The following is a 14,977-nucleotide window of genomic DNA, read 5'->3' as shown; positions in this document are numbered from 1 at the left end:
CTTTTCCTCTCCTCATCCCTTTCTTTTCCTGGCTAAGCTTCCCTGGCTGGTCATGCAGCCTTCCCCCAGAAGAGACATTACTTCCTGTGTGACCTTAGTTTCCTTATTTTTCTCTCTCTCACTGTGTCTTGCTATTTTCTTCCCTCTCAACTCTCCTCCCATAATATCAACCTGCCTCCCTTTGAGAGTAATTTATGCCCTTTTGTCTCCATAATGTTTAAAACTCAATGTTCTCAGTTGTGTCAATAACTTTTGTTTGTACGTAAAAGCTTTCTGTAGAGTGTATGATAGTTAAACCATCCTTTAATAAGACATTATTCTTTTCTCTATCCTCTCTGATAAATCCTTCCTGTATGTGAAATTATATTAATGAAACTGGTAGATAAAGGAAATCACTGAATACTGAGGGAAATTTATAATTTGATAATGTTAACAATTGATATAAAACCATTGGGTTTAATTTAAAACATTCAAGTACGATTATGAAAACATGAAATGCATGACCATGCAATCATGTGCTAACAGCATAAGCACAAAAACTACAGGACAGTTGAACAGGCCAACAACATTAGCAGTTAAGTGATCAAACAGGTTTTAAACAAACAAAACTTACTTGGAAGTGAAACAAAGGCAAACAGTAAAATGATTACCCAAACCACCCGTTGTAAATTTGCTGACTGTGTTTCTTGCCCTGCCAGACTTTCTTGTGGCAATGTTGCACTGAGTCCAGATCTTAGCAATTTCTTTTTTGAGCACAGTGTTATCATAAGCAGTAGAAATGCTGGCCAAAAGGACAAAAATAAGACCTAAGTTGCAGTAAACTGAAATTATCCTTTAATGGAAGACTGCAAATACTAGTCTTTCCTCCTCTGTGAATTCTGTTTCCCTCCCTTTTTCACTCCAGGCTTCTCCTTCTCTCTCCTCTAATAAATCAACCTTCTTCCTGTTTGGAGAATCTCTGCTCTGCTCTCTTTGCATCCATCAACTTTATCCTCTATCTCTTTCTTTCTCTATCCAACTGCCTGTTTTGGCACCAGAGCCCCCCAACGGTCCTTTCACACTGTTTTAATGTTAACAGGATGCTGTGTGTTCTACCTTCTTACAGTCCCAAAGCAGAGTAAACGTGCAAATCTGTCTTTCTTCATGGCTGGCTTAAGTCTTAACTCATCCCCTGGCTCAGTCCCAGCGGACCAATCCAGGAATTCGACAAATCTTAAAAACAGCTCACGAGTGGAGTCTGTCTAGTTGGCACACAGAGGACATCTTCACTTGTAATCACTTGTTTATGAAAAATAATCACTTTGATCACTTTTTGGATTATTGTCATCCCTGCAGTTGCCTTGGAAACCATCCTACAGACCTCAGTTTCTCTGTTTTTCCTCTCACGCTGTCTCCAGTCTCATTTGTTAACTTGGTCTTTCTACTTTTATGTTTCTCAGGTCTCCCTTTTGTTTAAGTTTACATCCGTTTTAGTGCAGCAAAAGCATCCACGAGGCATCTGAATATGTTTGGCGTGCAGTTCCTTTGTATTCCACTGCACCAAATCCTGGAAAAACATAATACTTTTTTTTTTTTAATTAAATTTCCAGCTCTTAATGTATTATGCCATCTTTACTTACAGTGCACAACAAAATAACTTAGAAGATTCAAAGAAAATGACTAAAAAATACTTTTCTGAGAGATATTTAATAATGTGAACAATGCTAGAGAATAATGCAATTAATTTCAAAATAAAACATGCAAGTACAGTTAAAAATAAAAATTAGTTAACATAAAATGCATGACACAATCTTGTGATAAAACCCAATTAAAATGGAGGGAGACAACAAAAAGATGTGTACTTAAGTCACATGCACATGCCTGTGCACACACTCTGAATAGATGAGATTGTCTTTGGCTTTGTTGTTGTATATAGCTCATCAGCGGCAGCTTAAAAGAGCTACAAGGCCTCACTGAGGTTTGGATTAATGTTGCTGGCAGACTCCAGGTGACAGAGCTAAGCTGCTGCGTGCATGCACGCCTCATGCACGGCTGTGTTGAACATGAAGCTGAGATCAAAGCTGACATGTAAAAAAAAAAAAAAGTCCCTCATTTGATTCTAGGACCGGCTAGGCAGGATTCAGAGGCTAGAGCGTAAAGATGTCGGTAAATTAAATGGGCTTAGGCTTGTTTCCAACCCACTCATCAATACAACAATACAAGTGTATGTTGAGAGTGAGGTGACACTTTAGTTTATTGGTTTCCTAACATGTATCCCACTTCTCCTTTCTTACATCCTTCATGCAGGTCTGAGTAGACACTCAGCACTCGTCTGTTTCATCCACCAGTGAAGAGCTCTTCAAATCAGGTAAGCTAATAAAACAGCTATGCTAACAGCTCTGGGACTCTGTACTTAAGCACAACTGTGATGAATAGATGAACTTAATGCTCTATGCCACAGGGAAGTCAGGGAATCACTGAAGTCACCAGGATTCATCCTCTGGGCCCCATGAATGTCTGTTCAACATTTCATGACAATTCATCCAATATTTGTAAAGATATTTCAGTCAGAGGTAATGTGGTGGACCAACTGACACCTGTGCAGCATGTCTAGTCTACATTTTTAGTCTCCTTTGCTTGAATACAACTTATAAAGTGCAATTATTCCTTTCACACCTAAATAACTTAAAGAAAAACATAGAAGTCTGGACTTCTGCCAAATAGTAAGCTATAGGCCTTACACTACTTCTGCTCATATTCCCCCATGACATTTCACACACACTTTCCCATGACTCATGGGGCCCGGGAGTCAGATCTAAGTGGCTGCACTCAGCCAGATGATTAGCTTGGCTGTTCATGAATGTATCATAGAGGGGGAATTATGCTCACCAACATGTGGGAAGGGATAAGAGGTGATTGTTTGGGTTGATGTCATACGAGATATTTTTGACTACCAAAAAGCAGTCATTAAGATGAAACTCCAGTCTCATGTTTTGAGCTTTAGCTGTTTAAATGTGTTTGAGTTACATGACAGGAAATGAAAAGACATAGCGAAAGGCTAAATGTAGATTTGGTGGTAAATGTTGTTTTAGAGAAGCCTTCTGTTTGTGTGTGGGTGTCTATATTTAGCTCACGTTAACAATGTGTTTGCTCTCAGAGAGTTGTGGGTTTGTGGATGCGTTTGGGGGCGTCATTGAGAGGGTGTGTTTGTTTGTGTGCATGCGGTTGAGTTTGTGGGTGTTTATGCCTGTGCAGGGCGTGTGTGTAGGTGTGTATAGGCGTGGGCTGGGAGATGGCAAGCTGTCGTCAGTCATCATAATCCCCTCAGCCATGAGGGACCCATGGAAATGCTAGATGGCTGGGGAAGCAGGGAGGGAGGGACCGACTGCTAAAGAGACGGAACAACAAGAAATTTTGCTGTGAAGCAGAGAGCTTAAAGCTGAGTGAAAATGTCACAGCAGTTGCTCTCTATTTGCCATTCATGGTAACAACCCATTTCTTCCCAACTAATGGTTTTTGCTGCTGCCTGAGATGTAAAACATCTTTTCAAGTGCTTCAAAGGAATTTTCCCAAGAAAAACCTTAAAGGCTCTTTGTGCTGCAAACAGCGATTATTTGCATGACAGTTAATCTGCAGATTATATTCTTGATTCATCAATTATTCATTTCAAATCCCCTGGTGACATCTTCTACTTTCTTTGTCTTACTAACAGTCCAAAATCCAAAAGAGTTTAATGTGCAATAAGAACAAGCAGAGATGTTCATATATGAGAAGCTGGAACAATCAAATGTTGGTGTTGTGGCTGAAATATGACTTAAATGATTTCTGATTATCAATATTAGTTAGTTTTATTTTGTCAATTGCTAAATTGATCAGTCGGCTAATTGTTTCTGCTGTTGTATATTTAACATATTAATATTTAATCATCAGTATAATCAATACAATTGGTTACTGTGAACACATAAAAGTCTTTACTTCACTACATATATTAGATGAGTCTGAACATAAATGGATGTAAACTGTAGCTTGACTGGTTGGTGGAGGCATACAACTGTGAGGTGGTAATTTTAGTTGGTATTAACTTCCATAGAAACAAGATAGTGATACATTTTATCACCCCCATCAGCACCAGCAGCATAAAGGCCTTAAATGACATCAGCAAGCAAACAACCAGCTATCAGGGTATTGATGAATTTAAATGGCTCGGCTCCCATTTGTGTCAGTGCAGTTAGGGAAGACCCCCGGGGGCCGTGCCTGCAGGATCTGGTGACCTATTTCAGGATCCATAACATGGTCAAAGTCCGCTCTCTGCAGCCAGCATCCTCTCCTAACCAGCAACCCCTCCCTCCCTGGGTCCCATGTCACCATGGGAACGATGACATCATTGCGGGGAGGGGCTGATGGGTGCCAGGAAATGTGTACTCGTTTGATGAGATTGGAGGCTGAAAAGTAAAGAGGAGGAAAGCAGTGAGAGGAGGGAAATCAGAATAAATCAGAGTTAGGATGCAGCAGTCAGTTTGAGTCTGTTTGATTTAAATTCAGCCTTAAACTGTCTTGAAGGAGGAACATCATTTTGTAGACTTGGTTTCCCCAAAAATACTCACAAAAACATGCAGAATGCAGTCTGAATACACAGTGCAAACAGCAAATAATGAGCAGGGAGTTAATAGCAAGAAAAAGCATGTTTGACTTAAATCTAATAGTGTCTCATAAATACAGAAGTTTTTCTATATTTAGTCTTTTTTTCATGTTTTTGTGTATTATTTTTGACTCATAATATTAACAAGAATGCAGTTGAGAGTGAGAAATGACAGAGATTTTTGCTGACAGCTGATTGGACATGACACAGTTCAGCATCATGGTGACATGGCAGTTAGAGAGATCATCTTGTGGTCAGTGCCCGCAGCAGGCGACGTGTTTGTCAGCAGCTGCTGGAGTGGGCTTGAACTTCCTAAATATCCAGCCATCATCCACCACATTTGAGCAGCAACAGCAACGTCTCTTTCTAGAAAACGCCTGTGTGGTGTCTGAAGGTGCTTTTTAACAGTTTTCATGGGGTCTATTTCTTTGGTTTTAAGTAGTTCAACTGTGCTTTTCAGAAAGAGATCCCCATTATTTTTTTTAAATGATACACCATACATTAAATATCTTTCATAATAATTTGAGTGAATGAGAATGTAAATTGTGACGCTGTAGCCTCATCCCCACCTCCAGCTACCATAGTTGAGTCCAGCAAGTCTTCCGGTCAGTAGATTCACAGGCAGATCTGAAGACTAGGATCGGGTAGAAGGCCCATTGCAAAGACTGCCACTTGGATGCCTTGAAGCATTTGAATACTGCGTACTATATTTATGAACTAAGCACCATTGAAAAAATAAACCACTGTCAATATTCAACTGCAGTTACTAAACTTTTATAATGTTTACCGTAGAGACGACTATCTGTGACTTTATGCTAATTACAGCTTAAATAATTTGTTTCAGTTATTTATCAAGTAAACATGTTGAAGAAATGCTTCAATTCTTCAGGTTTCTGCTTCTCTAATGGGAGGATTTCCTGCTTTTCTTTGTCAAATGTCATGGTAAACTCAATACATTTGAGTTTAAGACTTTCAGTCAGACAAAACAAGACATTTGAAGATGTCACCTTGGACTAATTCTTTTGAAATCTGCTTACATTGCTAATACCACATGTTTCTGAGCAAAATATTATGAAGGTAATTCTAACATTACGTTATCGCTGTCATCACAGTGTCTGTCGCTTAATTCAATCATTCAGCAATTAATCATCACCTGCTTGATCTTGATGAAAATTAATATACAAATATTGAAATTACTGATTTGCATGTATATATTAATTAAGCTTTCAATAGACATAAAGTTTTTAAGTAATAATCAAACCTTGTTGGAAAGGCTCCAATTTAAGTGATATAGTCACATAATCTCAGTGCACCTATATTGTCTGTATTACGGTACTTAATCTGTAAGGAGTGGGATCAGCCCTGCACCTCCTGTAAGCGGGAGTGTGTTTATGTGTGTGTGTGTGTGTGCGTGGCTTGCTCGTAATGCTGGTGTTCACCATATACACTGTTCATTCACACTTCACTGGCAGCGCTCGTTATGCTTCAGTCCCCCACATGTCTTGCTGAGTCAACGAAACATAATCCGCCCGCCTGCTGCTGCGGCTGCTGCGGAGGAGGAAGCCACTGGATTCTGGGTTGATTGCAGGTCACAGCAACCTTGACTGTCCTACGTTGGCCTCCTCAGGGCTCCTGTTTAGTGTGACGCCTACCCATCATCCACTGCAGCATACTAAATACTGACTGTGTTTATGCGGCTTGTAACACTGACCCAATTCTAAATAATGTAGTGCTTGATTTTTATTTAACTTTTTAATATATTTTCCCATTTACATGCTGCTAAACAGGCCCTCCAGTGAGTAACAATGTCACATCATCAAGCAGTCGGATACAAAAGTATTTCAGATTGTTTTCTTGTCGTCTAATATTCAATTTACCACTGTAAAGGTGTATGAAAACCAGCAACTAATATTTGAATGGCATATCACTTTATAACTCACAACTTACTTTAAGTTAAATCAATTTGTTATCATATCAGTGGCATGTTTGCAACAATACTCGTATTCTAGTAAATGTAAACGTGCAAATAATTTGCCTGACATATCAATTAGTTGTGGAGAAACAAACCAGTGACCTTCTCATCGTATCACTGTCTCTGAAACTGCTTATTTTCCTGGAAATTCTCCCTAAACTGATTCGTTTCCAAAATATTCTCATTATATCCAGTAGGAGGAGATTCAAAAGCTAGGACTGCTCGCCAAATGGAGGACAAAGGAGACAAAAGTCTATTATTGTCAATCAATAGAAGGTCATTAAGACTAGTGAGAGAAAGAGGAACTCAAAAATCAGGGTCAAAGCCTTAAATAATGTATTATTGTAACAAATACACTGTTTAAATAACAAAACATGGCACTGCTCAGGACGTCCTCGGCAACATGGACTCAGATGCATAAATAGTGTTCACAGATAAAAGTCTACTATAAATCAACCCATGAATGAGACCAAACTGATCTTAGATGCAAGCACGAAGGCTTTCAGACACACACATACACACACACACACACACACACACACACACACACACACACACACACACACACACACACACACACACACACACACACACACACTCACTCACACACTCAGCCACTCACACAGAGGATTAAGGCCAGGTTGGCCTACTGAGACTGGCTGCCAGAGATTCCATCCTCCCTCCTAAATGGATGGTGACATTCCGATGTGAGCTGCGCTCCACGGAGGCGTGATGAGTGACCCAGATTGGGGTGGGGCTGGTGGTGGTGGTGGTGGAGGGATGGGGGTGCAGACAAGGGAGGGAAGTGAGGTCGGATTAGGGGGTGGGGTGGGGTGGTGTCGGTAGAGAAGAGGGATGCTGGGGCTGGAAGGTAGAGCAAAGTGTGGCGGGGGGTCATCATGAGAGTGTGAGACGATGGCACTGGAAGACAATACAAAGAGGGAGAAAAGAGAAGGAAGCCCAGTGGAAGTCAAAGCAGCCTCAGGCTGCTGCCACACCTCCTCCTCTCCTCTGTAAGGGATCATGCTGGCAGGTTCAATCTAAGATGTCAGTCCCAAGACGTGATGGGATTTGACAGTCCGTCTTTGACTCCTAGTGCTGTTGATTTAACCCTTTCAGGATTAGGACACTGTGATGGCTCATGTACTGAGCAGTTGTGGGTGAGCTGCTGGGCTTCTAGCCTTTCTGAAAATATAACACTCAGACATTATTTAACAGTTTAGGATTTGACTGAAAGGGTAGTAACCTCATTTCTAATTTAATCATGTACAGTAGAAATTTGGCAGACTTGGACTTTACTTATATCTTTTTCCTGCCAGTGTTTAAAATATGTGATGTAAGATAAAACCCTTGTTCAGTGCCCACATTATCAAGTCATTCTAATCCTTAAATGAGTCCCTGAGGTCTTATTCTATTCTTTAAAAAGTGTCTAAATCTACCAGTGCTGTATATATCCTATAGGCACATATACTGTATGTAGTGCTATTTATCCCAGTATTTTACATATTGATCATGTTGCAGTCTCTGCAGATAGACTTGTTTTAAGTGTATTCATGTATTCCGTATTCATAAATCTTGTGTAGCAACTCGCCTCATTCTCTTGTTTCCGCCTACAGACACTGGTTTCTATGACATTTTTAAATTAAAATATCTCTACTGCAATGACTGACGTGCTGTTTTTGGTTTTAGTCACATAGATAATACAATACCATTAAGCATGGTGGGTACTTTTGCTTTTGATATTTTTAGAATTTTTTCCAACAAAGCTTCTGTACTTTTACTGAAGTAAGATTTTAAGTGCAGGACTTTAACTTGTAACAGAGACGGTGTGATCTGTTACCTGACCCGGATACATACTCCACTGCTGTAGGTATCACCGGTGCTACAGGCTAAATGCAGCTTCAGTGTAGGTGGTTTTGGCTGTTGGGGTTTATTTTAGAGCTGAAGAGGGGGTCAATTTTACCTGTACTTGAAATGGCACCAGAGATCACTTATGGTCCACCACATCAGTCTGTAACAAGGTTTTCCTGCTCATAAAAGCAGTGTTTTGCTGTTCTTTGTCAAATAGCCATGAGGCAAATTGCAGACTGAGAGTATTGGTTAGTTATTGAATTAAATCTTCAGATGAGAGCGTAATTGCTGTGGGAAAAAAGGAGGGGGAAACAAGTTTAATGTTTTCCATCAGTGCAGAAAATGTATTATTAAGCTCTACTGCTTTTTCTTTTTTTTTTCTTTTTCTTTTTTTTTTTTTTGGTTGTTATGTCTAGAAACATGCCCATTGTACAGGTTATCCTTCTTTCTCTAACACAGTGAGACTGGTAAACAGCTAAAAGGGAGCGATGAGAGAGGGCAATGTCGGATCACATTAACCGCACAAGGATGACAGGGTGTGCCTGGAGAACAAGGTCTGGAGGCCGGGCACACCCGGACATCAGGAGAAAGATAACAGTTTGGCATGAGTTCACTCTCTAATGTTACTATAGTCCTATAGTTAGAGAACAAGTTAAATGGATTCACCAGTCTAAGGGTAAAAAATTTGCATCTCCAACATTTCTTTTTTGTTCCATTTGTTCAAATCGTTATAAATTATTGAAGTGTTCAGCTCATGCCACTGGTGGCATGGTGGTGGTATTAGTGTATACACAAACTTGACCTTAACACTGACAGTTCAATTGTAACCATCTTTATATAATAATATGTTGAATACTAGGGGTTTTCTGAGACAGCAAAGTTGTAGACATAGACATAGTAACACAGACAGGAGGTGAGTGCAACTCTAAACTGATTGATTGATTGATTTACAAGGTTCATTCAGGTACAGCTAATGTTACATTCCACCACTTACACCAGTTTTCCTTAAGCCACTTTGTGTTAAGAAGGTCAGCGTTTCTTAGCATTTTACAGTCTGCTGGTGGGGGAGGCAGACAAATATAAAAATACGTCTGGACCCCTGTGGTTTAATTCATTTGAATTTGTGAGGGAATAGGTGCGCTCTGCTTGTGCTGTGTTTTTCTCTGTAGTTAAGTGCCATTCTATCAAATGAGAACACAGAGGATTTATGTAAGCAGCCCAGGTTTATGACATCCTTTGTGGGGACACTGTGTGAAAGCCAAGTGTGGCATAATATTGCCAAAACAGCAGCTGAAAGCAGGTCAATGCAATTCTAAACCACCATCAGCACAATCTGGCTCTCAGCGCACCAGTTTTCTGCCTTAGCAACAGCTGGGACCAGACCCGCCTGTGACTGAGCCCTGGGCTGAGATTTTCAGTCTCAGACAGTTTGGCCCAGTATCTTTTGAGTGTCAGTAGGTCTTTTTCCTCCTCCTCCTCCCTCTTCTCTTCCTCGTCTTTTCTCTCTCTCTCTCTCCTCACATCCTCCCACTGCAGTAGACATTAGCCCCGATCGCTGTGAGCCTGTCGTCATGCAGCGCTGCAGGGAAGGAGAGGAGAGACACTTAGAGAGGAGTGAGGAGGGAAGAGGAATAGGCTGAAAGAAAGAGGAGACAGTAAGAGGCAAATGAGAAGGGGCAATACTATTTCACATACCAGAATTTGAATTTGAATCTGTAGCAGAGGAGAAAAACTTGATAAAAGACAAAGAGCTATCAGCTAAAGAACGTGGTCGGTGTTGAAAGAAAAGTTGCATGATTTTGAAGAAAGGAAGATCAGAAACAAGACGGAGGGAGGAAGGAGAAGGGAGTCTCAGTGATGATTTGTTGTGATGAGATTAGCTGCAGCTGCTTGATGATAATGATGCTATTTAGTGAAGCTGCCAGGCAAGGAAGGGCCCCTCTGCTAATCTTGTTTAAAAAGCAACATTATGTGTTTCCTCTGAAGGGGGAAAAAAGGCCGCTTTTATGAGGGTACATGCTTGATTAGAATGTAGATAGTTTAGCAGTGCATCGTTGATTGGGGACAAACCTTTTGTCATTGAAATGAATGGGAAAGAGCTTGTTGCACTAAAGCACGGGCAGTGGGTGCTAATAGGTGCTGCTGTCTGTCATGTGCTGCTCTTGTATGTCTAGATGTGAGAGTTTGTTTGGAGCACTTTTTTGTCTGAATGGGGCAGGCCTGTCAAACCCATCTGCTGGACCCCCATAAGACCTGTTCTGGTTGCCATGGTAACAACCTCCTTATCACTGGTGAGGGGATATGAAGGGTGTGTTCACATGGATTCTGGGCTTCTCTTTTCCATGTACCATTTCATAACCTGCCTTTTGTCATGCAAGTGTTGCAATGTTGTTTGGTGGTTAATGCGTCGTTGCCATTCGGTCAATATTTTAATCCAAAGAACCTTGAGGGGTAATGAATCTCAAACCTTGTCAGCTGGTGATGCTATCCTCTACCTGTTAAGCTTATGAAACCAAAAGCATTTACTGTCTGTGGGACTCACATGCACTGTAAAAGTGAAAAACTGTGCAATATGACCAGTGAGACATGGATATCTTGTCGGCCTCTCCCTCCTGTCTCAGCATGTGGATGCTGAGACAAAGACCAGTTGGCTGAGCCGGTGGAGGAGCAGTGTGGCTCCTTACTCCCTCTGGTGGCTGATTTGTGAACCTCACCATGCAGCATGCATCATATATTAGAGGACTCCCTGTTTTTGTCGTGTAATTTGATTTCGACATTTAGATTTCTACTCACTTTGCCCCAGTCATCTGCTATTGGACACCACATGCTCATCTTCTTCTTCCTTCTCCTCACCCTCTCTTACAGGTGTCCCGTCCCCTCCCCGGTGTCCCAGCAGGCAGGCATGGCAGACGGTCGGCAGCCAGACGAGCACTGGGCCTCCAACGGCCAAGAGAATGGCGAGAATGGCTACTCTGCCTACAGCTCTGGCTACAGAGAGAATGGATACCATGGTGGAGCAGCTGCACATCCTGGAACGACAGGTAGGAACACAGACATGTTGTTTGTGCATGCCTTACTGGGTCAATGACATTGATTTGGACTGCCTACACACATTGCCAGATGGCTGTGAGTAAATGTGATTGGCTCCACAGTGCCAGGCGAGAGCAAGAGCGATCAATCCCCAAAAGGCACAAATCAACCTGTTTCACATTTGAATGAGTAGTGAACATGAACAATCTGCTGCAGCAGTGCTACCAAAGGCTAAAGGACATCGCCGTGGCCCCTCAAGACACTTGGTTGTGGGTCTCTCGTGAGTTAAACTACTCGCATAATAAAGAATATGTAAAGTGTATGGAGGACCTCTGGAGCTTTCTAGGCCTGAAAGCTTCATGAATCCTGGTTGGAAGAGCTCAAAGCTGTGAGTAAAAAAATAAGGTTTGAGGATTCTCTTGCAGTAAAGCTGTTGTACGTCATAGTGGAGCACTTTGAAGACTGTTGCTTCTCAGAAACATGCTAAAGCATTTTTAAAATTCACAATATCTCCAATTCAGATCAGAAAATCTCTCAGTTATGATGAATGTGGTTGGTAAAACGTGACTAACTCTTACTAATAAAAAAAAGCATAATATTCACTACATTAGGACCTGGAAATTCAGGTTGGTTGATTTCGTGATCACATTAAAATGCCAATATCCTGACTCATATGTCTGCCATGTGATCAGTCTGAGCTTAAAAGAAAGACGAAGAGAAATGGAAAAGAAACATATACAGAAAGACAGAGAAGTACGGTATATTGAGAAGAAAAAAGAAGATGAAAATCAGGCTTTTTCTGTGGCAGACTTTTCATATTATACATCTGGGGAAACCTATCTGTAACCCTTTTTTTTACAGTGAATCAAATGTACATAATATGATTCTCTTTCTCTTTCAATCTTTTTATTGTTAAATCTGAATATTGAGCTGCTGTAATGTGACTCGGTATCAGTGTATGTGATGTTTTTTGACACTTTATAACATCCTCTAAGGTAAGTTGATGCTCTATCTGTATTTATCTGCACTGGAGGGTAAGCAAACAGCCCAACTAGCCTCTAATCAAATCCCAGAGGAACATGGGATTCGTGCTCTGCATTCACAACTCATCAAACAAATGCATACAACCAGCATTGTTCCAAACTCAAAGGGGGGCCACCCACAGAGATAAGGTCAGCTTTGAGTTATTAGTTTTTCATTTCCTTCCTCCCATCCATGTCTTGTCTTCCCGGTGTGTCTGTCTCTCTCTCTCTCTCTTTCTTTCTCTCTCTCTCTCCCTTCGCAGTGGATGACTCAGCCAATTTGCCTCCCTCCCCTCCCCCCTCTCCATCCGCTGAGCAGATTGGGCCTGTGGCACAAGGTACACAAACGTATAACCACTCCAGACCATCCAGCATGAGAGTGTGAATGGTGATGAGAGTGGCAAAAATACATACACCAACCACACAGTCAAGAGATCAGTCTCAAGACATGGCAGCCACTCCTCCTCTTTCTTCTGGTCCCTTAGTGTTTAGTTTTAGAGTCCTCTGTTGCTTTGCATGTCAGCTGACTGTCCAAACACCATTTAGGAGTCTGAAGCATGTGCCACACTGTCCTGTCCAATTCACACTTTGGTTCATTTTACCAATATTAGTTCAATTTTAGTTTCCTAACGCAGTAACCAGTAACGTATCGAAGTCGACCCTGGATACCAGAGAGACCACAACACAAACATCCCTCTTCCCTTTAGGCAATAGCACATAACCTGCCACTGGAGCCCTTCATCTTATTAGTCTGCTTTCCCCTCTCGACATCTCCTCTGTTGTTCTTTTGCTCATTTTGTGTATTGATTTTCTCCAGGAGTAAATCACAGACTGACTTTCAGCTCCTTGCTCACAGAGAACAGCACAGTCTGTTTTCTGATCACCTCCTTTTTGCATGTGGCATGCAATCACCAAAATGTAGAATCATATAGTCTCACTGCATTATTTAGGGCTTATTGTACATGACATACAGAACAAATCCTAAGAGAATATTTCTTATACTTTTAATATTTTTCTATAGAATGTTTTGAAAAGTAAAGATAGACTTGTTGCATATATGTGATTACTATTATATCTAAGCCAAACTCATATAAAGGTATCTTTTTTTGAACTTCATGTTGTTAAGTAATAATCTATAAAGACTAGGCTTGAGGGTGTGTTGATTGCATCCCATACATCTCCATCAGAGCTGAAAGTGTCTTGCAACCCATGTAACCCCAGTTTTGTTATCCTCCATGTCTCATCCACGTGTCTCCTTTCCCTGCTCAAAGAAGATAAAATAGAGGGTCTCAGTCAACAGCAGGATGAGGAGGAGGCTCCAGAGGAGCCCAACACTTACCAAGAGGAAGTGACTTATGAGCAGCCAGGAGACTTGCTCTTAGAGCAGACAGATTATTTAACAGAGCCTCAGGCTTTGGGCTGCCAGCAAGCCCAGACACCTGAGGTCCTCAATGGAGGAAGTCATCAAGGTGAACACAGCCCGTCACAAAAAGGTGTGTGTGGTTTTATGGGGTTTTGTGCGAGTGCATACAGTTTGTGTGAGGGTATGAGTAAATGTGAGTGTGGACATTACCTATTTTGCATGATCCTCTTGTGCTCCTCTAATGGGCATAAAGACTTTCTGCTCTTGATTTATGAACTGTGATGCAACTCAGGCTTTGCTGCCAACCTTCCTCCAGCTTTATTGCCCTTAAAATCTTAAGCTTCTGCTTCAATACCCAAAGTTGCCGTGTGCAAAATGAAGTGACATAGCATTTTGATTTTGTGCTTTTTCATGCAAAACATAACCATTTGCTTTTCATCAGAGCAACATTAGAAAACCTGATCAACCATACTGTAGTTGATCATTTTTGCACTTTTGTATTGCCAGCTACATTGCAAATGCAAATATCACTGTCTAAACTGTCAAGCATTGTAGATTTAAGTGTTGCTAGAATTAGTTGTCTCTATATTTTTTTATGTGGGTTTTGCTGGAAAATTGTGTGCAAGAAAGTGTTTCTGAGTACACCCACCTGTATGGGTGCTTCATGAATTAGTTCTGAATGTATTTTAAGTCCGTTGTGTATCACTTGCTTTGAGTTTCAATGTTGTTTTCATTTCATCCCAAGGCAAAGGATAATCCTGTTTTCCTATTGTTACTAAGATCACACTTTGGGCATTATAATCCACCCTCATTGGACATATATCATCATCCTTATCTTTAAGGTTAATTGAATTGAGAATATACCCATTGTAAATTTACTTAGATATTTTTTTCTACTCACTATTAAGATTCATTTGCATCCATAGCATTCTTGTACTTGCAGTAGAAACGTAATGTAATGGCACCATTAACAGCTAACTGCATTAAATAAAAGTATTTTCTTTTAAATCATCAGGTTGACCATTTCTGTCAATCCTTTTGTATTGCAATAGGAATTCAATATATTTGTGTACATTTATCTCTTGTCATCTAAAATCATGCAACTCATTCCTTCATTCCAG

The 14,977-nt window shown here is 40.8% G+C and overlaps 1 protein-coding gene across 4 annotated transcripts in view; it reads left to right on the top strand.

Annotated features, from left to right (window-relative positions):
- The window catches only part of LOC108873033 (microtubule-associated protein 2), a 57,138-nt gene that overhangs the window by 27,345 nt on the left and 14,816 nt on the right, over positions 1-14,977 (top strand). For all 4 annotated transcript variants that reach the window (XM_018661043.2, XM_018661045.2, XM_018661046.2 and 1 more), the window contains exons 3-5: positions 2,287-2,347; positions 11,307-11,482; positions 12,757-12,831. In XM_018661043.2, coding sequence (XP_018516559.1) covers positions 11,344-11,482; positions 12,757-12,831 — 214 coding nt within the window. In that variant the 5' untranslated portion in view covers positions 2,287-2,347; positions 11,307-11,343. The remainder of the gene's footprint in view (positions 1-2,286; positions 2,348-11,306; positions 11,483-12,756; positions 12,832-14,977) is intronic.

The sequence above is a fragment of the Lates calcarifer genome, linkage group LG7_2 (assembly GCF_001640805.2).
Source record: "Lates calcarifer isolate ASB-BC8 linkage group LG7_2, TLL_Latcal_v3, whole genome shotgun sequence".
NCBI lineage: Eukaryota > Metazoa > Chordata > Actinopteri > Centropomidae > Lates > Lates calcarifer.
Note: the sequence above shows the minus strand (reverse complement) of the source record. Positions and strands in the feature narration are given on the sequence as shown.